The sequence below is a fragment of the Coregonus clupeaformis genome, unplaced genomic scaffold, assembly GCF_020615455.1.
Source record: "Coregonus clupeaformis isolate EN_2021a unplaced genomic scaffold, ASM2061545v1 scaf0018, whole genome shotgun sequence".
In the NCBI taxonomy this organism is placed as follows: domain Eukaryota; kingdom Metazoa; phylum Chordata; class Actinopteri; order Salmoniformes; family Salmonidae; genus Coregonus; species Coregonus clupeaformis.
This window is the reverse complement of record NW_025533473.1, coordinates 178,522-205,671: the sequence shown is the minus strand read 5'-3', so window position 1 is coordinate 205,671 and position 27,150 is coordinate 178,522. Positions and strand designations below refer to the sequence as shown.

The 27,150-nt window shown below is 42.2% G+C and overlaps 2 protein-coding genes across 2 annotated transcripts; both read left to right on the top strand.

Moving 5' to 3' along the window:
• The first annotated feature begins 6,395 nt into the window (after positions 1-6,395).
• Positions 6,396-8,697, top strand: LOC121573066 (CB1 cannabinoid receptor-interacting protein 1). The gene is made up of 3 exons (XM_041885098.2): positions 6,396-6,713; positions 7,268-7,412; positions 7,734-8,697. The coding sequence occupies exons 1-3, from the start codon at positions 6,532-6,534 to the stop codon at positions 7,896-7,898; spliced, it is 492 nt and encodes a 163-aa protein (XP_041741032.2). The 5' UTR covers positions 6,396-6,531; the 3' UTR covers positions 7,899-8,697.
• Positions 8,698-10,174: 1,477 nt separating this feature from the next.
• On the top strand, positions 10,175-23,187 carry LOC123483062 (calcineurin subunit B type 1). Its single transcript, XM_045212484.1, has 6 exons — positions 10,175-10,373; positions 15,715-15,754; positions 21,262-21,438; positions 21,825-21,884; positions 22,146-22,330; positions 22,877-23,187. The coding sequence occupies exons 1-6, from the start codon at positions 10,371-10,373 to the stop codon at positions 22,922-22,924; spliced, it is 513 nt and encodes a 170-aa protein (XP_045068419.1). The 5' UTR covers positions 10,175-10,370; the 3' UTR covers positions 22,925-23,187.
• Positions 23,188-27,150: the final 3,963 nt, after the last annotated feature.

Genomic DNA, 27,150 nt, shown 5'->3' with positions numbered 1-27,150 from the left:
GGCTACACTTTTGAAGGTTCTTTAACAAAGTTCCACTATTTCAGCAGCCTGGACAGGGTCAATTCGAATCAATTGACAGACTTTCTAAGGTTTTGAACAAGATGAGGATTAGGATAGTTCACCCTCCATTGTTAATTGTTGTTTTATACACTGCTAAAAAAAATTAAGGGAACACTTAAACAACACAATGTAACTCCAAGTCAATCACACTTATGTGAAATCAAACTGTCCACTTAGGAAGCAACATTGATTGACAATACATTTCACATGCTGTTGTGTAAATGGAATAGACAACAGGTGGAAATTATAGGCAATTAGCAAGACACCCCCAATAAAGGACTGGTTTTGCAGGTGGTGACCACAGACCACTTCTCAGTTCCTATGCTTCCTGGATGATGTTTTGGTCACTTTTGAATGCTGGCGGTGCTTTCACTCTAGTGGTAGCATGAGACGGAGTCTACAACCCACACAAGTGGCTCAGGTAGTGCAGCTCATCCAGGATGGCACATCAATGCGAGCTGTGGCAAGAAGGTTTGCTGTGTCTGTCAGCATAGTGTCCAGAGCATGGAGGCGCTACCAGGAGACAGGCCAGTACTTCAGGAGATGTGGAGGAGGCCATAGGAGGGCAACAACCCAGCAGTAGGACTGCTACCTCCGCCTTTGTGCAAGGAGGAGCAGGAGGAGCACTGCCAGAGCCCTGCAAAATGACCGCCAGCAGGCCACAAATGTGCATGTGTCTGCTCAAACGGTCAGAAAGAGACTCCATGAGGGTGGTATGAGGGCCCGACGTCCACAGGTGGGGGTTGTGCTTACAGCCCAACACCGTGCAGGACGTTTGGCATTTGCCAGAGAACACCAAGATTGGCAAATTTGCCACTGGCGCCCTGTGCTCTTCACAGATGAAAGCAGGTTCACACTGAGCACATGTGACAGACGTGACAGAGTCTGGAGACGCCGTGGAGAACGTTCTGCTGCCTGCAACATCCTCCAGCATGACCGGTTTGGCGGTGGGTCAGTCATGGTGTGGGGTGGCATTTCTTTGGGGGCCGCACAGCCCTCCATGTGCTCGCCAGAGGTAGCCTGACTGCCATTAGGTACCGAGATGAGATCCTCAGACCCCTTGTGAGACCATATGCTGGTGCGGTTGGCCCTGGGTTCCTCCTAATGCAAGACAATGCTAGACCTCATGTGGCTGGAGTGTGTCAGCAGTTCCTGCAAGAGGAAGGCATTGATGCTATGGACTGGCCCGCCCGTTCCCCAGACCTGAATCCAATTTAGCACATCTGGGACATCATGTCTCGCTCCATCCACCAACGCCACGTTGCACCACAGACTGTCCAGGAGTTGGCGGATGCTTTAGTCCAGGTCTGGGAGGAGATCCCTCAGGAGACCATCCGCCACCTCATCAGGAGCATGCCCAGGCGTTGTAGGGAGGTCATACAGGCACGTGGAGGCCACACACACTACTGAGCCTAATTTTGACTTGTTTTAAGGACATTACATCAAAGTTGGATCAGCCTGTAGTGTGATTTTCCACTTTAATTTTTAGGGTGACTCCAAATCCAGACCTCCATGGGTTGATAAATTTGATTTCCATTGATAATTTTTGTGTGATTTTGTTGTCAGCACATTCAACTATGTAAAGAAAAAAGTATTTAATAAGATTATTTCATTCATTCAGATCTAGGATGTGTTATTTTAGTGTTCCCTTAATTTTTTTGAGCAGTGTAGTTTAATACAGTGTGTGGGCCTACATCCTGCCGGTATGTCCATGCAAAGCATATAGCAACCAGAAACACCATCGAAAAACCTAAAAACAAAATACACTGAGTGTACAAAGCTCTTTCCATGACATGGACTGACCAGGTGAATCCAGGTGAAAGCTATGATCTCTTATTGATGTCACCTGTTAAATCCATTTCAATCAGTGTGGATGAAGGTGAGGAGACAGGTTAAATGATTATTTTTAAGAGACATGGATTGTGTATGTGTGCCATTCAGAGGGTGAATGGGCAAGACAAAGATTTGCAGTGCCTTCAGAAAGTATTCATACCCCTTGACTTGTTCCACATTTTGTTGTGTTACAGCCTGAATTCAAAATTGATTCAAATTTTTTCTTCTTACCCATCTACACACAACACCCCATAATGACAAAGTGAAAACATGTTTTTAGAAATGTATTCGTATTTATTTTATTTAAACTTTTTGAAATACAGAAATATCTAATTTACATAAGTATTCACACCCCAATACATGTTATAATCACCTTTGGCAGCGATTACAGCTGTGAGTCTTTCTGGGTAAGTCATAGGAGCTTTGCACACCTGGATTGTACAATATTTGCACCTTAATATTTTTTTGTAATTCTTCAAGCTCTGTCAAGTTGGTTTTTGAGCATTGCTAGATAGCCAATTTCAAGTCTTGCCATAGATTTCCAAGCCAATTTAAGTCAAAACTGTAACTAGCCCACTCAGTCAATGTAGTCTTTGTAACTCCAGGGTATATTTGACTCCGAGTGTCTGTTGGAAAGCAGACTAAACCAGGTTTTCCTCTATGATTTTGCCTGTGCTTATTTTCATCCTAAAATACTCCTTAGTTCTTGCCGATGACAAGCATACCCATAACATGATGCAGACACCACCATGCTTGAAAATATGAAGAGTGGTACTCAGTATTGTGTTGTGTTGGATTTGCCCCAAACATAACAGGACATAAAGTTCATTTATTTGCCACATGTTTTGCAGTTTTACTTTAGTGCCTTATTGCAAACACAATGCATGTTTTGTAGGGGTGTAACGATTCGTTTTAACAACGATTCGATTTGTATCACGATTCGTGGTTGTCGATACGATTCAAGGACGATATTGGTTCATTTAGAACGATACGATCCGAAACGATTCAGTGACTTGAAATCGATTCAGTAACCTTTTAGCCAAAAATTCAACCAGTGTGACTGAAATAAATACCTGGTAACCAGTTGCATTTTAATGGCTGGCAATAGTCTTGATATTTTTAACAGTGTTTCATGCCTCCATGCAGACCATCTGGTATTATGAAACTTACCCATACCTACGTTGACAGCAGCCCCGTCTGTGCACACAGCGACCAACTTTGATGTCCAGTCATCCAAGCCTGTGTCCTGGAAAAGTCTCACAAGTCCATCTGTTATGGCCTGTGCGGTTCGGTCAGCACCCAATTCAATCAGTCCAATAAAGTCAGAAGTAAACTCTCCGTTGCTGGACACAGACACAATGTAAACTATTTCCTGCTCAGTTTTTGTGATGTCCTCAGATCCATCAAAAAGCATTCAGTAAAGGAACATCCTCAGAATAGGAAGACATGGGACGTGCGTGTTTAGCTTTATGGAAAGAGAAAAATATTAAACAGAGCTTGCCGCTGTTCTTCATTCAGCTTGTCTCGCCATCTGGCAAGTGGGCGACTGGACATTTATTCTCGGCTAGCTTTTAGCAATGGCTTGCGCCACATTCGTGTGCTCCTTGCTCTTTTCATGTTTGTCAAATAAAGGATGGTTGAAATTCTTTGAGCCTTTATAAAATGCACCTGTTTTGTCTGCTAGATGTGGATTTGAGCGGCAAATCTTGCACCACATTTCAGTGCGCTCATCGTTAGCTTCAAGCCACTGCACATCTTGGAGCCACTTTTCCGAAAAAAGTATTTTCTTCGGCTCTGGCTCCAGTTGGCGTTTCTTTGTAGGTGGCGAAACGCCAAAGAAGCTGCTTAATGTCTGTTGCTTTTTGGACATCCCTGACAGTAGTTGACAAGCAACATGTCATGTGTAAGGTTAGATGAGAAGATCGGTCAAGTACGCAAAGGCGGTAGTAACACAAGTGGCATTACGCATTCCTGATTTTTGTCGCGCTTGCGTATCTGCGTACCAGTTATGTGCACCCCTGCATATAAAGTCTGACGTGCTTAAATCCAATGGGTTATTTTCTAGTATCGATACAATCGATTTATTACATTTTAAAACGATGTTAGATCGATATATGTTGTCCAAAAGGCCAACTCGCCGAGCACAGATCGATGTAGTTGGATCATATGAATATAAATCGATACATCGATGTAGTAGATGGATCGTTACACCCCTAATGTTTTGGAATATGTTTATTCTGTACAGGCTTCCTTCTTTTCACTCTTTCATTTACGATGCATTCGGAAAGTATTCAGACCCTTTGACTTTTCCACATTTTGTTACATTACAGCCTTATTCTAAAATTGATTAAGTTAATTGTTTTCCTCATCAATCTACACACAATACCCCATATTATAATTTTTTTAAACAACAACAGATACCTTATTTACATAAGTATTCAGACCCTTTTCTATGAAACTCGAAATTGAGCTCCGGTGCATCCTGTTTCCATTGATCATCCTTGAGATGTTTCTACAACTTGATTGGAGTCCACCTGTGGTAAATTCAATTGATTGAACATGATTTGGAAAGACACACCTGTCTATATAAGGTCCCATGGCTGACAATGCATGTCAGAGCAAAAACTAAGCCATGAGGTCGAAGGAATTGTCCGTAGAGCTCCGAGACAGGATTGTGTCAAGTCACAGATCTGGGGAAGGGTACCAAAACATTTCTACTGCATTGAAGGTCGCCAAGAACAACCAAGACTCTTCCTAGAGCTGGCCACCCAGCCAAACTGAGCAATCAGGGGAGAAGGGCCTTGGTCATGGAGGTGACCAAGAACCCGATGGTCACTCTGACAGAGCTCCAGAGTTCCTCTGTGGAGATAGGAGAACCTTCCAGAAGGACAACCATCTCTGCAGCACTCCACAAATCAGGCCTTTATGGTAGATTGGCCAGACGGAAGCCACTCCTCAATAAAAGGCAGATGACAGCCCGCTTGGAGTTTGCCAAAAGGCACCTAAAGGACTCTCAGACCATGAGAAACAAGATTCTCTGGTCTGAGAAACTAAGATTGAACGCTTTGACCTGAATGCCAAGCGTCACGCCCGGAGGAAACCTGGCACCATCCCTACGGGGAAGCATGGTGGTGGCAGCATCATGCTTGGCACAAATATAGGTGTGCCAAGCTTGTAGCGTCATACCCAAGAAGACTTGAGGCTGTAATCGCTGCCAAAGGTGCTTCAACAAAGTACTGAGTAAAGGGTCTTAATACTTATGTAAATGTGATATTTAATTTGGTTGTTTTTAATACATTTGCGAACATTTCTAAAACCCTGTTTTTGCTTTGTCATTATGGGGTATTGTGTGTAGATTGAAGAGGGGGGAAAACTATTTAATCCATTTTAGAATAAGGCTGTAATGTAACAAAATGTGGAAAAAGTCAACAGGTCTGAATAGTTCCCAAATGCACTGTAGGTTAGTGGAATATTTGTATTCTGTTCCTTCTTTTCATTGATACACCATCCAGTGTGTAATTAAAACTTCACCATGCTCAAAGGGATATTTTTTACCCATCTACCAATAGGGGCCCTTCTTTGCGAGGCATTGGAAAATCTCCCTGGTCTTTGTGGTTGAATCTGTGTTTGAAATTCACTGCTCGACTGAGGGACCTTACAGATAATAGTATGTGTGGGGTACAGAGAGGAGGTAGTCATTCAAAAATCATGTTAAACAATATGTGACTTACAGTTAGTGAGTGCATACATTATTTTATTTTTCATACTGACCCCCTGTGGGAAATGAACCCGCAACCCTCTACCAACTGAGCTACATCCCTGCCGGCCATTCCCTCCCCTACCCTGGGCCAATTGTGCGCCGCCCCATGGGTCTCCCGGTCGCGGCCGGCTACGACAGAGCCTGGATTCGAACCAGGATCTCTAGTGGCACAGCTAGCACTGCGCCACTCTTATGTGACATTTTTATTCCTGAAATTATTTGGCCTTGCCCTAACAAAGGGGTTGAATACTTATTGGCTCAAGAATTTCAGCTTTTCATTTGTAATGAAATAAAAATTGTAAAAACCTTATTCCACTTTGGCATTATGGGGTATTGTGTGTAGGCCAGTGACACAAAATCTCAATGTAATCCATTTTAAATTCAGGCTGTAACACAACACATTTTTGAAAAATTCAAGGGGTGTGAATACTTTCTGAAGGCACTGTAAGTGCCTTTGAACCGGGTATGGACATAGGTGCCATGGGCACCGGTTTGAGCATCCCTGTGGAACGCTTTCGAAACCTTGTAGTCAATGCCCCGACGAATTGAGGCTGTTATGAGGGCAAAAGAGGGTGCAACTCAATATTAGGAAGGTGTTCCTAATGGTTTGTAAACTCAGTGTATAATTACGTGCATTCAGATCAGATCTTTATTTGTAGGACTATCTATGGCAAAAGGCTATGGATAATTTAAATCCGTATGGTGATTATCCTCAGTGAGGAACTGTGTCGGAGGGATGCAGCCATCATTATTTGTGATGTTACCCTTTTCGCCAGCTGTACACGTCACAGCATCCTCTCTCTGGTGCGGTTGGAAATACACAATCGCTGCATCATTCTGCTTTCTCTTTAATAATTATAGGGGGCCCCATTTCAATCATGGTCGACGATGTTCCACCGATTATAAATATTGCTATCGCTCTAAAAATTCAACCGAATGATGGACCGGTGTTTTTCAAGGTGGATGGGACCAGATTCGGCCAGAGCAGGACAGTAAAATTGCTTACAGGATCGAAGTATAAGGTTGAGGTGGTTATGAAGCCGGGCAATGCTGATGCCACGTAAGTACAAAACACTCTAAATCAAGAAAACCACTGGAAATTTGCATTAGTAGTATTGAATTCGTTTACAATACACTCAAATTAAATTCACCAGTCAGTCTTATTATAGCCCAGTACAGTGCGTCTGTGGATGTAGCCTGATGCAGGCGCTATATCCTGCCTTCCCAGAGTGTTTGATCAAATGTTGTTTTTCTGACGTATAGGCCTATGTATCTGCATGGTACTGTATCTCCAAATGGGTTGACTGCAAATGTATGTCTGCATTCCCCTTATATCTTACAGGCTATTTTACAATGCATAGGCTACAGTAGCCATCTGGGGGCCTACCCGATATTCTGCGTTAATAAATAATGTGTTGATGTGGTCTGTGAATGCATTTTTAATCAAATCAAGGACGGTGATGACAGAAAGCTGCCGATGGGAAATCAAGCAAACAAGCTAGAATAAAGTTAAAATGGGTCTGCCATTAGCCCATAATCAGGTAGGCTACAGGCCCATTGGGTGGGGTTGGGAATGATGCCCACTAACTAAAGGGTATGTTTCACGATTCCCAGCACCATGAACATCGGAGGTATCACCTTCCCTCTGGAGCAGCAGTCCAAAGATGAGGAGTCAGTGGTTTACCATGGACAGTATGACACCGAGGGAGTGCCTCACACCAAGAGTGGGGACAGGCAACCTGTCCAAGTCAGCATAGAGGTAATCCAGTAGAATACTTCATCCTAATTGTATAACTAAGCGGTAACTAACTGAGTTATTGATAATTAAGTGGTGTCTTCTGGCAATATAAATGTAAATTTTCTCATATTTAGACCTAACTCAAAAGAGTGATATTATCATCACCAATAACTCATCAATTCTCTTATCAAAACAATTATCAGACATTTTAAAATGCATTTGTTGTAAGAAATGTGCTATATACAGTAAATACAGTTTGATTGATTTAAAGTAATCTACAGCATCATCTGATTGAGTCCCTTCAATTAATGTCTTTCTTTTCGCTGTGTGTTTTTGTGTCAGTTTGGAAAGGCGGGCCAATTTGAGACAATATGGCAGGTAAAGTACTACAACTACTACAAGCGAGACCAATGCCAGTTTGGGAACAAATTCACCAATATCGAGTACGAATGCAAGCCCAATGAGACGCGCAGCCTGATGTGGATCAACAAAGAGGTGTTCAATTGAGGAGCACCAATCAACTCATCCTTCCAATACCCAGTAACGGAAGAAAAACAAGCAGAGGAGATGAGTTGCACACAATAACTCTTTTACCATCAATTTAAGAGGGAAAAAGCCTTACTGTAGGCATGCGTTTCAAGTCACTGAGCACCATAATTGTCTGTTTTAGAGAGAGGGGGGCAGTTATCTACCATGCTGATCTCGGGGGTTGTTCTTGATTGGTTTTAATCGAGACACGTAGTCAGGTTATTATCAGCAATATCATTGGGAATCACAGCTATACAACATCCGCTGTGTTGACTCTCAGCTCTGGCCACACGAGCTGAAGCTGTGACCCTCCTGGACCAGGATTTGAAGACAGCTGCGGGTGGAAATGTATCTAATCTGACTTATTACCTGTGAGGTGTGTGTGATGTGAGTTGTATGAATAAATTGACATCATATTTGAGTTATCCTATGTGTTAGTTCTAGTGTTGTTTAAGCATTTGAACAGTTTAGCTGTCTACTTCTGAACAGCACAATTGTGATTAGCCTATTAAGGGGTGAGACAGTCTTTTTGTTAAACTTCTATGTTATTTTATGGAGATATCCATATTTTATAATCTATTAAGTGCTTATATTCTTGTTATGTTGTGGGTCGCTATCATTGTTTTGTCTCAGTTTTGTCTGTAAATGTATGGCTGAATAAATCTATGCCTAAAGGTTTTGTTCTTCAAATGCAAAATGATATCAGATTGCCTAAAATGTTCCATTTTGTTATAGATGTAATTGAAAAGTGTGGAAGTAAATAAACCCATACCAGTTATTAGCCTACTTGATTAACATAATTGTGCAATATTTTGAATAAGTAGTTTGTTGTTGCTGTTGTTTAAATTGTCCTATTGAAGACACTAATTTCACAAAGTGTTTATGATCCATTTCTCATTTCAGAAGCCTTCTTATAGATTACAGTTGTGCCATTGCTTCCTTGTCCTCATTAGCAGTGTAAGCCCCCTTATTTACAGTGAGGGAAACAAGTATTTGATCCCCTGCTGATTTTGTACGTTTGCCCACTGACAAAGAAATGATCAGTCTATAATTTTAATGGTAGGTTTATTTGAACAGTGAGAGACAGAATAACAACAACAAAAATCCAGAAAAACGCATGTCAAAAATGTTATAAATTGATTTGCATTTTAATGAGGGAAATAAGTATTTGACCCCCTCTCAATCAGAAAGATTTCTGGCTCCCAGGTGTCTTTTATATAGGTAACGAGCTGAGATTTGGAGCACACTCTTAAAGGGAGTGCTCCTAATCTCAGTTTGTTACCTGTATAAAAGACACATGTCCACAGAAGCAATCAATCAATCAGATTCCAAACTCTCCACCATGGCCAAGACCAAAGAGCTCTCCAAGGATGTCAGGGACAAGATTGTAGACCTACACAAGGCTGGAATCGGCTGCAAGACCATCGCCAAGCAGCTTGGTGAGAAGGTGACAACAGTTGGTGCGATTATTCGCAAATGGAAGAAACACAAAATAACTGTCAATCTCCCTCGGCCTGGGGCTCCATGCAAGATCTCACCTTGTGGAGTTGCAATGATCATGAGAACGGTGAGGAATCAGCCCAGAACTACACGGGAGGATCTTGTCAATGATCTCAAGGCAGCTGGGACCATAGTCACCAAGAAAACAATTGGTAACACACTACGCCTTGAAGGACTGAAATCCTGCAGCGCCCGCAAGGTCCCCCTGCTCAAGAAAGCACATATACAGGCCCGTCTGAAGTTTGCCAATGAACATCTGAATGATTCAGAGGAGAACTGGGTGAAAACCTACCATTAAAATTATAGACTGATCATGTCTTTGTCAGTGGGAAAACGTACAAAATCAGCAAGGGATCAAATACTTTTTCCCCTCACTGTACATGCCCACTTGCACATCCTATTCCAATCAGTTAGAAAAATAGGCCTCATCTTTTAAATCTAGTACAGTAAAGCTGCAATAGTCAATCTCACTTCCATACATCTTTATGGGCAAGCCTGTAGGTGTGGCATTCATATTCACTGGTCGATTTTTCCACACATTTAAACATTAGTGCATAGGTCTACATTTAGAAAATGGATGAGGAAATAGGCCTACGTCGAAAAGCATTAAACTCATCGCTTACATTTTTTTATTGATGGAAAGGCTACAATTTTATGTAAATGTAACAATACATGGTTGGCATACATACATTAAAAGAAATAGACTGAGTACCCGGATGCACTGTATAGTCGCACCTCCCCCTATTCCCCTTTCAACCTCCTCTGCGGATCCACCGTAGCTACTGCAGTGAATCCGTCATCCGTAAAGAGAAAAGGCGAGAGCAAGTCAAGCTGGTCTATATTTATTACAACCAGAAATATATCCCTGAAACATAGTCTTAATTGACTGTGCAACGTTGTCCTTTCAAATTGTTTCCCTTGCGCAGCAGGTGAAGAAACCCAACCGACAGAATGGTAAGGAAAACTATAGCTAGCTATTCTAGTGTTGAACCAAATGTGTACAAAATCTTACACCATACGCATGCATAGCACTCAAGGCTATCCTAAATCTCGATGGCACTACGTTCTACTCTTCCGACTAAATGAGCTTGAAAGCGTTTTGGGGCGTTACATTTTTGCACGCACAATTTCATGTTTACAGATATGACAATATGGCCAACGTTGTGTTTTGGTGATTTATCGCATTCTGGTGTGTTCTGAAAAGCTAGATTGAGACTTCTCAAATGTGTGACAAGTAGCTAAACCAACCACCTAGCCAGTTAGCTAAGCTATAGGCACATGAATAATGGCGCGAGCTTGTGGGGTAAAAGTGAAACATCGTATCGTTTCTGAACCTGCAAGCAGGCAACACTAACATTATCGATAGGCTGTCACGCCTTAGTTTGCGCATAAATTAGATGCGCTTGTCAACTTGTATCGGCAATATTCCGCTTTATAACGCATGTCCAACAAGGTTGGACTAGCACTAGTTACAACATAGCCACAACAAATGGGCACTTTTCCTGGTTGTCACTTATGAGAGCTGATCCGTATGTTAACGTGGTTCCCAATCAATACAGCTAACTAACTACTCGTGGAAATGTTTTAAAAAGAACAGGACTGTTATAGTTAGTCAGTCACATTTATAAATGTTAAACTACGTTTCCAGGAAGAAGCAATTGCTTCCCAAAGAGCCACCTTGTCTTACATTTTCTTTATATTACCTCTTGTTACATTATTTTATTTTTATTTTTACCAGTCCTAGTACAGGGATCTGAAGAAATGGCTTTACAATTACATGCATTGCAGAAGCTTCAATACTACCTCAGTCATATCAATTTGCATCAGAGTTCCATTAAAAAAAGATTGATATCTTATAGTACACTGCTCTATTACCATTTCCTGTTCCTCCCAATTTCCAACAGTCATAGGCCTACATTAATTTGCCCTTGCATAGCCCATGTTTGGGGGGGTTAGTAGGCCACTTGATTATTAAGCATGCATACCGGACCTGTATGCATTTCTGAAGAGCCTGCATTTAGCTCAGACCAAGTGTGCATAGTGGTTTCAGGAAAAAGAACACAAATGCATCAACCACAAATACCCTATAAGATCTGAATAATTGCTTCAAGCTAAAATATAAACGCAACATGTAAAGTGTTGGTCCCGTGTTTCATGAGCTGAAATAAAATATCCTCGAAATTTTCCATATGCACAAAAAGCTTATTTCTCTTAAAATTTGTGCACAAATGTGTTTACATCCCTGTTAAGGAGCCTTTCTCATTTGCCAAGATAATTCATCCACCTGACAGGTGTGGCATATCATGACACTGATTAAACAGCATGATCATTACACAAGTGCACCTTCTGCTGGGGACAATAAAAGGCCACAAAAATGTGCAGTTTTGTCACTCAACATGATGCCACAGATGTCTCAAGTTTTGAGGGGTTGTGCAATTGGCATGCTGACTGCAGGAATGTCCACCAGAGCTGTTGCCAGAGAATTGAATGTTAATTTCTCTACCATAAGACACCTCCAACGTCGTTTTAGAGAATTTGACAGTACGTCCAACCGACCTCACAACCACAGACCACGTGTAACCATGCCAGCCCAGGACCTTCACATCCAGATTCTTCACCTGCGGGATCGTCTGAGACCAGCCACCCGGACAGCTGATGAAACTTTGGGTTTGCACAACCAAAGAATTTCTGCACAAACTGTCAGAAACCGTCTTGGGGAAGCTCATGTGCGTGCTCGTTGTCCTCACCAGGGTCTTGACCTGACTGCAGTTCAGCGTCGTAACCGACTTCAGTGGACAAATGCTCACCTTCAATGGGCACTGGCACGCTGGAGAAGTGTACTCTTCACGGATGAATCCTGGTTTTAACTGTACTGGGTAGATGGCAGACCACATGTATGGCGTTGTGTGGGTGAGCGGTTTGCTGATGTAAACGCTGTGAACAGAGTGCCCCATGTTGGCGGTGGGGTTATGGTATGGGCAGGCATAAACTACGGACAACGAACACAATTGCATTTTATCGATTGCAATTTGGATGCACATAGATACCATGACAAGATCCTGAGGCCCATTGTCGTGCCATTCATCCGCCGCCATCACCTCATGTTTCAGTGTGATAATGCATAGCCCCATGTCGCAAGGATCTGTACACAATTCCTGGAAGCTGAAAATGTCCTGCATACTCACCAGACATGTCACCCATTCAGCATGTTTGGAATGCTCTGGATCGATATGTACGACAGCGTGTTCCAGTTCTCGCCAATATCCAGCAACTTCGCACAGCCATTGAAGAGGAGTGGGACAACATTCCACAGGCCACAATCAACAGCCTGATCAACTATATGGGAAGTAGGTGTCGCACTCCATGAAGGCAATTGGTGGTCACACCAGATACTGACTGGTTTTCTAATCCACATCCCTACCTTTTTTTAAAAAGGAATCTGTGACCAACATATGCATATCTGTATTCCCAGTTATGTGAAATCCATAGATTAAGAACTAATGCATTTATTTAAATTGACTGATTTCGTTATATGAACTGTAACTCGGTAAAATCTTTGAAATTGTTGCGTTTATATTTTTGTTCAGTGTACCATGTACTCCTATAGGCTGTCACTGCAGGCAGCCAGGACTCGGGATGACGCTGATTTGGTTTTAATGGATTCTTTCGGTAGATGGATTGTACACTCAAGCTGTCTCTTTGAAACCACATTCCAATTGTAAGCAGGCCCTCAGTGAGAACTGCTGAAGTCAAGTGTATTAGGCTATCACTGCAATATATCAAATGTTCACACAATGTATTAAGTTTGCAGCGCTTGACAGATAATGCTGTCATGTTGCTCACAAGCACAATGTGTAGCCTACTACCAACCTTGGCACATACTGTAACAGTTTTTCAATACAATGCGTGTCAGGAGACTGGCTTGCCTCTTCTTAACCCTTAATACAGATGTTTTAGATAAAACAAAGGGGATGGTTTTGGAAGAAAAGACTCCTCACTTTCTGAACCCAGTTGTAGTAATGTGAGAACTAACTGGTAACAATGTTGAATAGGCCTAGGCATTTTTTTTTTATGAGTCATTAGTGACAAATTAGTTGCCTGAAGGAAAGGATGTTGAAAGTAACAAGTTCATTCTTATTTTTATATGTCTGAGTTGGCAATTGTGGTACAAATTACGCAGCTGAGTTAGGCCTAAATCCAACCCATCTGCCCTACCACCATTTTGCAACGTTATAACTACAAAACTAGCTTGACTTCTAGAACTCCCACTGTTTGGTTACCACACAGATGTGACCTTACACCAAGTAAATGGTGTAATCCTAAACCCCTCAATCCACTTTAATTTAATGCTCTATCTGTGTGACATGAAGTCAGAGGCACAGTACTGTTGCAGCATCAACACTATTGTGCCAATGATTTGAAAACACTTTGAGCATGGACATCTATGGGCTTCTTGGAGTTGAGGTTAGCCTATATCAAATTAAGAAAGTGTGAAAGTACATTTTGATATTCGCCAAACCAAAATTAACATAGACCAGTCATAGTGACAAAGGTCTCATGCGCTGGATGTTCAAGCCTAATCCTAAAGGGCCATCCCTGTCCTTGAAACAAATTGAATGATGCTTTTCTTGACTTCCTTTGCTCTTTTATGACTTCAAATGATGGGATATGGAGCCATAATTATTTTGTTATTTTATCTAAAACTTAGCTAGATGGAAATACTCTAGAAATATTCATGGCCATGTCTTTCTGGTTGTCAATTATCCGTCTTTGGTTATAATAGGCTTTGTGGTCGGCAGCAAGTCGAAACAGGTCTCCTACTTTCGCTGTTTTGCATTCGGCACAGAGAAAAGGAATTTCAGCTTGCAATCCCGATTTCAGATCTGCCACAGTCATCATAAGCACGTTCTGATTGATGTGTGGATTTACACAATGTAGCCTCGCTAGCCATTCTAACGTTTGGCAGACATTTCTATCCAAAGCAACTTACTGTACAGACAGTGCATAGATTTATTTTAATGTATGTGACCTGAGCAGGAACTGAACCCGCGACCCTGGCGTTGCTAATGCCTCTTACCAACTGAGCCACAGAAGTGCTCTATGATATTCAGGAGATGATGATACGCTCACATGTTTTCACTGGGATTTAAATTGATAGTTATTTAGAGGCATTTAGGATAGTCCATGCCCCCTTTTGGCTAGACATTCAGTTAACATTTACATTTACATTTAAGTCATTTAGCAGACGCTCTTATCCAGAGCGACTTACAGTTAGTGCATACATTATTTTTATTATTTTGTATTTTTTTTTTATACCCCCCGTGGGAATCGAACCCACAACCCTGGCGTTGCAAACGCCATGCTCTACAAACTGAGCTACATCCCTTGCCGGCCATTCCCTCCCCTACCCTAGACGACGCTGGGCCAGCGCCGCCCCTGGGTCTCCGGTCGCGGCCGGCTACGACAGAGCCTGGATTCGAACCAGGATCTCTAGTGGCACAGCTAGGACTGCGATGCAGTGCCTTAGACCACTGCGCCACTCGGGAGACTAAGGCCCAAGTCTTTATTTAATGAGGAAGCCACAGCCTTCCTCTATCAGCCTTTTTCAATTCCTTTATGTCCCACAGAGATCCGGTAAAGGCAAAGGCAGTGGATTGCCCTAATTTCCGGCTCTGGCAGAATCCAGTTCATTCTGTTGTTCTCATGCATAATGGAGAATGCCACTTCTTAGGGATAAACAGAATGCCTTGAGTGGGATGGACTGAGAATGGGTTTGAAATCTACCTGCTGTTTTAGAGGCAGGTGGCAGGATATTGTACCACTCTGTAGGGTTCATTTTGTTTCCCTATTAACGTACCAAACTCACATCAACATATTTGCACGTCATCATGTGTTAATGTTGAGATGGTAGTATACCCCGGATGTAAGGATCGGTATGGCGTTTGTTTTATGTGGTGCACACAATCGGGTCTTTAAATGAGATTGTCACCACTCAACACCCCCCCCACCCCACAACTACCTTGATCGTCACTAAATCTGATTAGGAAGCTAAGACACTGGAGGACGCTATTTTGGTCTGTCCAGGGAGACTTGTTGCAATGTAATAATCAATGGTAAATGGCAATATTTCAGACCCTTGGTGCAAATGCCATCTTATTATAGCAACATAATTCCTATATTTGAAGAAAATACAGATTTTAATGGTGAATGTTATATGCTATGGTTTCTTGTCTTTATTTCTGAATAGACATTAAATCGGATCGTCATTCTCACAATTTTTCCTCTTTCTTTCTAGGGAAACGAAGCAAGTTATCCCTTGGAGATGTGCACACACTGTAAGTATTTGAGATTATGGCTGTCTGTGATTCAAACAATATCAGCTGTGGGCTGACCTGTATGTAATATTCAGAAATGACTGGAGTTTAATCTTAATTTCTGCATGTAAATACGTGAGAGAGACAAACGTGTTTGTTCATTTGATTGACCGAGAATTATTTTGATGTCAAAAGTTTAGGCTTTGGGATTGCATTGTCTCTGGTTTAAAGAGTCAACTCAAAGGCCAGAATCTACCATGGGCATGGCAGTTCACAAAAGTCTGGGACACTTAAGCGGTAGACAACTGGTCCGGTCGGGGGAATCAATATGACAGCCAACGTTGAGCAGACCAATATATACATCGCCGCACGCTATACTGCATTCTTCAGGCCTCCGTCCTTCACAGTGTGACCCAGTCTCAGACGCTGCTGGGAGGCGTGAGCACTTTGCTGCCACGGCTAAAAATGCCTCCCCCCTCATAAAGGTCAGTTTCAGGGCTTGTGGGAGAGCCTTATTTATTTTTAGTCTGAGTAATATTCCATTTTTAATTGGTTTGTCGCCCTGCTGTGCCATCCCCCCCACCCTCATCAATCCCCCCACCCCTCAAGAGAAAAGGGGGCTAATTAGAGTTTCAGGACTGAACTTTCTGGCACTACTTTTTCGGGAACTCCCTCCTGTGGAGGATTGTGGCGTGCAGAGCCGGAGCTCGGACGTCAATGTTGGCCGGTGTCGAGTGTGTTCTGGTGAGGTGGGAAAACAGCGCAGGGCGCCCACCTCTGCACCTCCCTAACGAGCTGTTACGACGGCACTTGTTACTTTACTTGCCTTGAAACCCTAAACAATCTCCCTCTCTCTGTTTCTCCCCACCCAGGGCCCAGTCTTGTACAGAATGTGTTTGGTTGGAAAAGCAAATGCCAAATGCTCAGTTTTCAATCATTTTGAGAGAGACCGGACTATAACATAGGACTTTGGCAAGGGTGCAAGTAGACGGTTCAACTTTCTGGAGTTGATTTAGAGGTCCCACTTCATAAAGACTTGCCACTTTGATGCTGGCCTCAGTTTTACATTTTCTCAAACAGCTTGGGCTTATGGACCAGCTGACACAACCCCCACCATCAAAACACACCTGTGTTTCAGAGTCCTGTCTGGGTTGTGCACCTGCAGGACAATAAAAACCAAAAGACTTCAACAGGTGTCTCAAATCTCAGCCAGCCGATGGACTTCCCCACAGTGGGATATTTTTGGGAGTCTACCACCCCCACCCTCCTGGGAGCAGGGCGTGGGGCAGCTGTTCACCGTGTCAAGAAGGCGCACAGCCTTAAATCAGCTGTGCGCTCTGAGCTGGCAGCGTCTGAACACTGGTAGCTCACCCAGATCCCTGTCTTGGTCCACTAGTCAGGGCGTTCATTAGTAGACCCCTAGAATGCTGGTCAGTTCAGTTTTTTTTTTACCCCGAATGGTAAAGGTTGGATATGGAGAAGGGGAAGCTGATCCTAGCAGAGGGGAAACGTCTACTCGGAGGGTTAGGTGACTCCCTGTGCACGGCTGAAGCTGTGGCTAAACAGAAAACACTCTACTGGTCCTACAAAGACAGTTTTTTTGCTTCAAGAAAACAACATGGTGACTCCCTGCATAACACCTTCAATTGAGTTGCAGACTTCCGCTTTTCTGTAGTAGTACCCACTAACTGTTCAAAAACTATGACCTGCTGCTCAATTAGCCCTCTGAAGTAAATTGTATCGAAATGATTTGAGATGCATCAAGAGAGTAAAAAGACAGAATCTAGTCAGTCTTTATTCACCCCCCGAAGTCTTAGCACAGTGTGCATAACGCTTAGTGGCAATCTTTAGCATCTGCGGAGAGCTTTGGGCGTGTCGTAAGGAGCACCAGTCAAGCATGGTGATGCAGCAGAACATGGCATGCATGCGTACACACACACACGACATGCTCACACAGCCATGTATCCCGTGTTCTTTGGAGCAGTTCATGAGCTGTCTTCATCAAACTATGAGTATCTGCATCTATATAGTAGACAGGTTGTATTCACTTGTTTTTTTGTACACACATTCACACAGGCACATTCAATCAAAAAACTTCACAAACACATTATGTATGAAAAAAACATTAAACCATCATTGGCTACAAACCAGCACATCAAGAAAAACTAACTTCTCATATATTGTAGAGAGACAGAGCTGAGAGGATTTATTTGGCTGTTTGGGAGAGCTGCAGTGCTTTGATGCGCCCCTGTGGGTGCTGCTTTTTCAGTAAGATCAGCAGCGTGACTGGGCCCACATGTAGGAGGGGTTGTGTTTCTGCGGCAGTAAATTAAGAGAGATGGCAGCCCATTGAGATGGCACTCATCGTAGCCCCTTCACGTAAATGGCGGCGGAGTCACCGCTGCTGCCTCATTATCTGCCTCTTGTCAGATGCGTGTTTGGTTTATAGGTGTGATGTTGGCTAGCTTGTGTAGCCGTTATATCTCACTAGGGGGGAGGGGGGACGACATGATTTGTTTACAGGTCTCTAGAGCAAACCAGTGTCTAGAATGACTAAAATTACTATTTAGACTCTAATGGGGCTACATCTTGACACCTGCCTGAATGCTAGTAACATTAACATAACAAATTGTTGATAATCCATTTGTGGTGGTAACCCTGTTCCTAAAATATCATAACCGGGTCTTGATTCATGAGGACTCGAAGACAGTCTCAGAACTCTCAAGCGCACACTTGACTGCACTGGCTTCAGCATTAGCCTACTTGCTGTTGTGTATGTGTGGTCATTGGTTGTGAGGCCCAGTGAGCCGAATTATGAAACCTATGTGAATGTAACACGTCGTCTCCTTCTGCAGCTCAGTTTGTGTTGAAAGCCTCTCCAGCTGGCTGTCTGACTGCAGCCCTCAAAATACCCTCCCTCCCCTTCTGTATGTTAGCTAGCAGGGCTTCCTTGTTGCTAGGGGTTTCCCCGAGGGGGGGGCAGCACCAGCCATTTAGCTGTGTGTGTGTGTGAGTGAGGGGTGTTTCTTACTGCCTTGTGGCTATAAATACTTTTTTCCTCTATCTATTTGAGCTACACTCGTGGACTGTATACACGGACAGAATGGTACACAGCACTCTCTGGCATATGCTGTTGTGCCAGTGTAATTGAATTAATGCAGTGCTGTTGGGGCCTGTGCCTCTGCAGATGCATTTTTGTGTCCCCGCTAAAGAGGTTGTGTCAGGGGAGGAGCTATTGAGGTATTTTAAATATTTTCTCAGTTAGTCTAGAAACTTGTATACAAGATTCAGTCCATCATTAACGCTGAAATTATTCAGTTATTAGTTAAATCAGTTTAACTAAAATGATCATCAATGGGCTGGCTATATCCACATGATTTTCAATGGCATCCTTCCTTGTCTCAATGTTGGACTACTACTGAAGGGCTTTTGGGGGCTGGAAAAGAGCGCATTAGGCATCACTTTCCGGCTTATATTGATTTGTCTTCAATTCATTCTCCATTGAATGAATAAGGTTATTAGTGTAGAGATATGAAATTACCAATGCATAAGCACCTGTTGCCTGGTAGTTTCACGTAGCCATCCAAAATGTTGTATTAACAAAAATGCCTAGAATGGGCCGCTTAATTCCAGCGGCTACATTTTGATTGGATGTTAGATTTCAAGAACCCTCCCCCCACACGCCCGTAGAAAGGCGCTGCGTGTTTGTTTTCTTATTTAGGTAGGACACATTTTGCAAAGAATTGTTCCGTATGCTAGTTTGCAACATTGCATAAAATGGAAGAAAACCTAGAGTAAAAACTGAGTTCTGTTTTGCCAGAGGTGTGCTCTATACACACAATCGAGTCGATGAAGGCATTACAATTTCTCTACTTGAACACTCTACAAAAAAAAGGAGAAGTTATAAGTGGGCACCTTTTGGAGCTCCGCCAAGCAAGGGAATTTGATTGGTGTTGTGAGACGTCACTGTGTTTCCAACAATTTTTAGCTACTTTCTACCATTTGATTTCTAGCTTGAAGCAAGCATGAATATTAACCACGAACCAAGCAAAATTGACATTACTTATCTTTTAAAATAGATGTTCTACTTCTCTTTAGCTGGAGTTGAATTGAAGCATTTTGTTTATCTTTAGTTTATATCTGTATCATTTTAGAATTAGTGCTGACCTTGTATTGGCTTTGTTATCAGCGTTTGGAACTGAAGCGCCCCCTGGCAGTGAGGGATCTGGGGAATTTCCCATATCTTTATTGAGCGATGCCTGCCCACGTCGAAAGGTGCTGCCAACATTGTCGTCTACACCCTACAACAGGAAGTCGGGGTGACCGGGAAATATCTAATGGCCGCAAACTAAGCTGTCCATGTCGTAAAAGTCAGTTCATTCATATAGGCCGGCCACTTAGCCATGCTAAGCCCAAGGGAATGCTCACATATAGATGTAAAGGGCATCAGTTTTCAGTGTAGTGCTGTATTGGCACCGCTCACATAGCCACCATAGGGTTATTGGAGTTCTTGTGACACCCCACTCACTTGTGTTGTGGTACATCTAGTGGTGGGTCTCGGTTATGGCAGCAGCCGGTTCCTACTTGTTAAGCCTGTCATCATGGTACAACACTGCTGACTAAGACACAACTGCCATGTCAAGGTGCCCAGAGGAGCGGCTCAGCAAACCCAAACCATATCGGGTCAGAGAGAAACTCAGGATTGCCTGTAACTGTCAAATAAAGCTGATGCAAAAGACCTTGAGTCTGTAGATATGAATTGTGCCACTAAGACTGATAAAAATAGCTTGTTATTTACAGTGAGACACTGTAGGTGATTAATACTAGTGCGAGGTTGATCATATTAACAAATTGCTGGAATATTATTTATCATATATGTAGAATTATATGTATTGTATGAGCCCCTTTTGATAGTCCTTGGTTGGAGGCCTTAAAAATGATATGGTGTTTAAACGCTAAATATAGAGAACTGGATCAAGCATTGTGCTGACAGAGCAGCAGCAGGGGAAAGGTTCATTCTTTGAAGTCCCGCCCCTCACAGCTCACACTTAGTCTCACTAAAGTCCACCTCATGCTGTTGTGTCCACGTTACGATTAATGGATATCAGTCCAGTGATTAGTGTGTAAAGGAGGCGTCACGTGACACAGTGAAAGCGCTTAGAGTGGGGAACCGAAAGGTATGCCGCTACTGGAGCTCAAGGTTGGCCACCAGTATCAAACTACACTAGGTGGGCGGTAGCTTGGGACAGATATGATATGGCCAGCACTCACAAGAAATCGGGTAAGAATCCATCGGGGACGGGTGAATCGATTTTAAAGGCAGCGAAGGACCATAACACCAGATGTAAGTGACCGTGGCGAAAGTGTGCTTCCGAAACCCAGTGTGGTGGTGGTAGTAGCTACCCTAGCAAATGGAGTCTGCTGTGGAAGTTTTGTTCCCCTATATGTGAATAGGTCAGTTTTAACACCTCTCTCTCTGTCTCTCTCTCTCTCTCTCTCTCTCTCTCTCTCCCCCTTTTCTATTTCAGTTGATGCTGATGAGATTAAGAGGCTAGGAAAGAGATTTAAGAAACTCGACCTAGATAACTCTGGCTCCTTGAGCGTGGAAGAGTTTATGTCCTTACCAGAACTCCAACAGAATCCCCTTGTACAGCGAGTTATCGATATATTTGACACAGATGGCAATGGGGAAGTCGACTTCAAAGGTAAGACTGATATGGGGTTATTCACCTTTTTTAAATTATAACTTAAAAAGAGCCTTTGTTGTCTGGTGTCTTTGTGTAGGCTGTCCTTGTGGATAAAGACAGGTGCCGTTTCACCTTGAAATTAAATCACCAACCAAATGCTTAAATGTATAATGTTTTTTTCTAGGAAGTGTTAGCCTGCAATATGATTTATGCTGACCTACTTAAATCAGAAAATGCCTTAACAGTTGTGAAAGAGTTTGTTGTGCCGTTGGGCATTTTCCTCGAAAGCACCCTCAGGCTCTTATACAACTGAGTGAATGGAATAATGATCCGATGTGTATTCATGTCCTTGTTACTGACCTTAATTGTTGGTTGACTCAAAATGGCTTCACGTTCTTTTACAGAATTCATCGAGGGTGTCTCCCAGTTCAGTGTCAAAGGTGATAAAGAGATGAAATTGCGCTGTAAGTATAATGCCAACTTATCTCAACTGATTTCACTGTAAAGTTTCCTCTGATTACCCACCTTTGTTGATACACCAATGCTGAGCTCATAAAGCAAATGTTTGTGATTTGATTTCCTGTTTGAAAAATGATCCACCTTCTCGGATGTTCAGAAGTTCTTCCTTCAAAATCCTCAAAATATGCATATTGGCAGATCATTCGCAATGAAAACCTCTTCAAATAGAGGTCTGACACAATCTTCTGTCTTTCCTTATCCTATAGTTGCCTTCAGGATCTATGACATGGACAAGGATGGCTACATATCCAATGGAGAACTCTTCCAGGTCCTCAAGATGATGGTGGGAAACAACTTAAAGGACACCCAGCTTCAGCAGATTGTCGACAAAACCATCATCAATGCAGACAAAGACGGCGATGGGAGAATATCCTTTGAGGAGTTTTGTGCGGTGAGTCGAAGAAACAAAGTTTTACTCTGTTGTAGGGTTGCAAATTTCCTGAAACCTTCCATAAAATGTTTTTGAGAAATCCTATTTGGATTTGAGTGGCGCAGTGGTCTAAGGCTGTGCCACTGTGCCACTAGAGATCCTGGTTCGAATCCAGGCTCTGTCGCGCGCCGAAGACTTGCGCACGTCGCAGTAGGGAGGGATCGGCAGATGTGTCAGTTGATAGAGCTCTTTCAACGCCAGTTGTGGTTCGTTCCCGGGGGGCCAGTATAAAAAAATTATATATATATATATATTATTCACTAACTGTAGTCGCTCTGGATAAGAGCGTCTGCTAAATGACTAAAATGTAAAATGTAAAATGAGGATTTCCGGAACCAGTAGGGAATAATCAGGGAAGAAATCCTCCAAGGATTTATTCTAAAAACTCAGAACTTTCTGAAATGTTGCAATCATATTCCCATGATCGCGGTGCATCACTTCTGTTAAAATTCAAAGGTGTCTGTTGCATCCGTGACAGTTTCTTGCCCCTCCTCTGTCTTCCATTAGGTGGTGGGAGGATTAGACATACACAAAAAGATGGTTGTGGACGTGTGACTGACCTCACGGGCCCCCTCAAAACCCCTTTTCGCTTTCTTCTCCATTTCTGAGGATCTGCTCAAGGCGTCATCCAGCAACGCTCTCTGTGTATTTTTCAATGGAAGTATTTTTCTCTGTGAAGCCACCGTTTTTCCAACCTGAGCCTTCTGAAGCCAACCATTTTTAAGTGTTATTGAACATGAATTCTCTCAATAACCCGGTGTAGCACTTTAAAAGCCTGAAGGACAGCTTTTTATCGTTGAGCGAGTATTTCAGTTTGGTGGAGGAAGGTTAGTGTGTTTCTTTTTCTTTCTTTTTGAGGCAGTTGGGATTTTTTTATATTTATTTTGGTCTTGGCTTTTTTGGGAGGGATGTGTAGCTAGCTGTGATGTAACTTGATTTCAACACAACACAAAAATAGAGCATGAAGTGCCAATCAGAACATATAATAAACCGGTTGAATATAATGGTATATATCTTCTATAAAATTTTTTGTATAATTGCTTATTTCAACGTGCATACTGCACGATTCAAACAATCTGATTACATTTTCAGGACTAATGCTTTTCCTTCTTCTACTTTCACTCAATATTTTGAACAGCTAAGTTTAAGATCATGTAAGACAGCTTTTTTAATAAGGGGGATTGTACACTATATATGTTTATTGTCAGGGACATCTATCATCTTGCTTTTGGAGATGGAGTGGAGTAGAGAAAATAATATTTACATTTCTGCACATACAAGCTTACGGTTTACTTCAAGTCTTTTTTGAGTCACTGGTTTGTTATGCAAATCATTTTCACCTTAGTCTCTTATTCCAACAAAAAGCACGTCTTTATTCTGTAAGTTATGACATCACAGGCCATTAGAATATTCTCGTTAATGTGTTTTGTATTTATTGCTTTAACGTCAGCCATGTTAAGTTACAGATATGGATTGGTTACAGACTATCATATAGAAGTAGAGATGAGTGCTTTTGGTTTAAATGTTTGTGATATGGTAAATCTTGCTTTTTTTGGGTTGTATTTACCAACTTAACTGCAGGCAGAGCTGAGGTAACATTGAGTGGATGTTGTTAAGTTGGTTAGGCTTATGAGAGGCGTTGATTTCAACGTGCACATTTTGCCTTCTTGACAACGTAATTAGCTTATATTTCATGAACATCTTTAATTCGGTTTCTCAAACATTGTATGGACTCTTGCCATGAGTTGGCGTAATAGTGCAAAGTCACAGGTGTGCTGTCCCTCTTCCTCCCTACCTCTGACCATTCTCTTTTTTTTTTGAGTTTTGTTGAGAAGATGCAACCAACAACAGCATTTTATTACAAAGCTACCAATGTTTTTTACACAGAGAGATAGGGTTTTCTTTTTATCTGTACATTTTATGGAATTAAACGTATTTCAGTTTGTGGCTCTGCTTTTTTGCTCAAATGGATGCACCAACGGTGCGGGTGTTAAGTAGGTGATCCTGTGCCGCATGCGCCCGCCCGCCTGGCGCCACTGTTTTCTTCAATGGCGTGCTGCACGACTTGATGGCTCTTAACTCCGGGCCTTTAGGATCAGACTTGTGGTGTGCTTGCATGACATGGAGTGTTCTCTTTTTTCCCCCTTTTTTTCTTTGTGCATGTAGATCCATTTTTGGAAAAGCTCTATGTTTACATATGAATCTTAATGTTAATATATTATAACATGAATGAAAATGACATATACATGGATGTTGCCAAAAAAAGAATTGGTAAATGTTGAATAAATATGGAAATGACTGAAATTAACTCCACTACATGTAACTGTTATTCCTAAACAACTATAATCTTTTGGATACGTGTGTCACTTCTATTACCGCAAAGCTTCACTTATGCCCCAGAGTAGTACCAGTTCTGTTTCAGGGGGAAACCATTCAACATTTTCTTTTTTTTTCTTTTTTTTCTTTTTACAGATATTTGTTATTAACATGGTAGTATTAGTGCTCCCTCCTTAGTTTTTGTTGTTGTTGGTCTGTGCTAAATAGGTCCGCTATTGATGAATGGGATCTGTATAGGTGTGTGTATTTTATTATGGGGTGTATAGGGTGGAGGCAAAAACGGTTTCAGTCTTAGGTTTTACTTTTCTTCTTATCCATCTCTGCATGCTGCGTCTGCTGTGGGAACCATCTGCTGTGGGAACCATTGAAACTTCATACGTGAAAAGAGAAATAAACTATTTGAAAGTTGTTACAGAGGCTGGGAATTGTATATAGACTGTGTGCGTTATGTATCCATGCGTTATGATCGTTGCAAGATGGTGCTTAAATTCAAATGAATGCAGTTGTGATGGCACACCGCAGAATAAGTGTGAATGCGCTTTGATAGAATGCCAGCCGATTGGTTAAAGACCAGCAGCAAAGGGATATTTGTTCTATGAAAGTGGGGGAAATGGGTTTGTATTGATGATTAGTATCCCCACATGTATGATGATGTTTTCATAATAGGACAAGACAATTCTATTGTACTGAAAAATGCACTCAACCAAGCAGGAGCAGAATGCACTCATGGGTATGTTATTGTTATACTATAAACTGACCGCTAGATGGCAACATAAGAACTAAAAAAGTTGCTATTGAGTGTCTGGGGGAATCTCAAAAGTATTTTCCTTGTGTCCTCTCCTTGTCTCCTCAAAACGGTTCCTTCCCTCGGGCCTTGTTTTTAGGAGGCGAAAGGACGTGTGTCTTCAGAGTAGTGTTTGTTATTAGTTACCGAACGGCTATCACGAGCTTGCCCCGCACTTAATATCTTGATACTTTTACTGATGAGAGATTAAAGCAGTGTCATCTTAAGTGCTGCATCTTCCGTTCACATTGCCTTATTTTCCATGCAAGTACTGCACCCTACTGTCAGTTTTTTTTTTTTTACGGAAAAGAAGAGGCAGGAAATGTTTCGGAAGCTGGGTTTGATTTCAAGCTCAAGGCCACTGGAAAACCATCAATTGTAATCAGATACCCTTATTTTACAGTAAGCCACAAAAAAAATATACCCATGGATGCGTGCGCTCACACATACATCATACTTCACCAGTGAACTAGATTCCCCTACCCTCAGATAATGTGTCACTGTTTCCTGAACGGTCCTAATTGAGCTCATGTAGAATGTGGCCAGTTGTGCCTGTCACTGCCGATTAAAAGTCCCATTTGTATTCCTCAGCCGAGCCACACATGGACCTCCGAAAGACTGCCATTCTCATGGAACCTGCTCATCTGTTTGTGATTTGGACTTTCAGCGAGTCTTCAGATTTATTTTTACACAGCCAACATGAAAGACCCCAAGAGCCAACTTCAAAAATGCCATTTGGCCTCTCAAAATAATCTTGCATAATAGCTGAACCCTACACAAATACAATTACGACCGATGTGTAATTTCAGACACGTTTTAGAGGGGGAGAATTTCCCTTGATTTCAGCAAGTGTTTTGACAAGTGTGAGGTTGATTCCATTGCATGGTTCTATAGATGGAGGATACAAAGGAATGTACCTGAGAGTATGAATAATGCATAGAAAACTGCATTTATGGTACCAAACAGTTTGTTGAACTTTTAACATTTTGCATCTCAAAGCTTTCATTGAACATTAGACAAAGACCATAGTTGTTCTTAGTAAATCCCAGCAGTACTGATGGCCATGGATAGATAACCTATGGAAAAAGCGCCAACTGGTGCACCTTTATTCTCATGAAATGAAACCGTACTCGATTTGAACCTCTGGTTGATCTTGAGGACCTTTATACTGTAAGGAAAACCTCCGGGAGGCTTAGTAGCTCAGGTTACTGAAAATGCCCCATGTGAAAAGGGACAGCATAAGTTGGAATGAACTCCAGACATCCTACAGTTACACATAGCATGGGGGAAAATCTGCCTCATTTGTACAGATGTCATAATCAATTTCTCTGAGGTGTGAACGGTTAAACCAAAACTTCTAGACCAGAACCCATAGCTCAACCTGAAGCAAACTGTCGAGCAATAGAGAAAGTACTGTAGGTTGGCTTTGAAGTGAGAATATAGAATTGGTGAGAGTTGCTTGACAGGGTTGGGGTCAATTATAATTTAAATGTGGTGAAGTACAAATTGTTGATCGTAATGGAACTACACATCTCTCAAGCTTTGACATTGAATTGAGGAAAAAATATTGGCCTTTCAGAAAAGTAGCTTTTTTATCAATGTCATTCTTGAATCGTGTGATGAAATTCCCCCCAAAAAGAGAAGAATGTATAGCTTTCCA

What these genes read in the sequence shown, in the direction of transcription:
- LOC121573066 (XM_041885098.2), top strand. Translation starts at nt 6,532, where the DNA reads ATGGTCGACGATGTTCCACCGATTATAAATATTGCTATCGCTCTAAAA. An exon ending in CCGGGCAATGCTGATGCCAC is followed by an intron (nt 6,714 to 7,267) that starts GTAAGTACAAAA and finishes CACGATTCCCAG; the next exon opens with CACCATGAACATCGGAGGTA. An exon ending in CTGTCCAAGTCAGCATAGAG is followed by an intron (nt 7,413 to 7,733) that starts GTAATCCAGTAG and finishes TTTTTGTGTCAG; the next exon opens with TTTGGAAAGGCGGGCCAATT.
- LOC123483062 (XM_045212484.1), top strand. An exon ending in CTTGGAGATGTGCACACACT is followed by an intron (nt 15,755 to 21,261) that starts GTAAGTATTTGA and finishes TTTCTATTTCAG; the next exon opens with TTGATGCTGATGAGATTAAG. An exon ending in TAAAGAGATGAAATTGCGCT is followed by an intron (nt 21,885 to 22,145) that starts GTAAGTATAATG and finishes CTTATCCTATAG; the next exon opens with TTGCCTTCAGGATCTATGAC.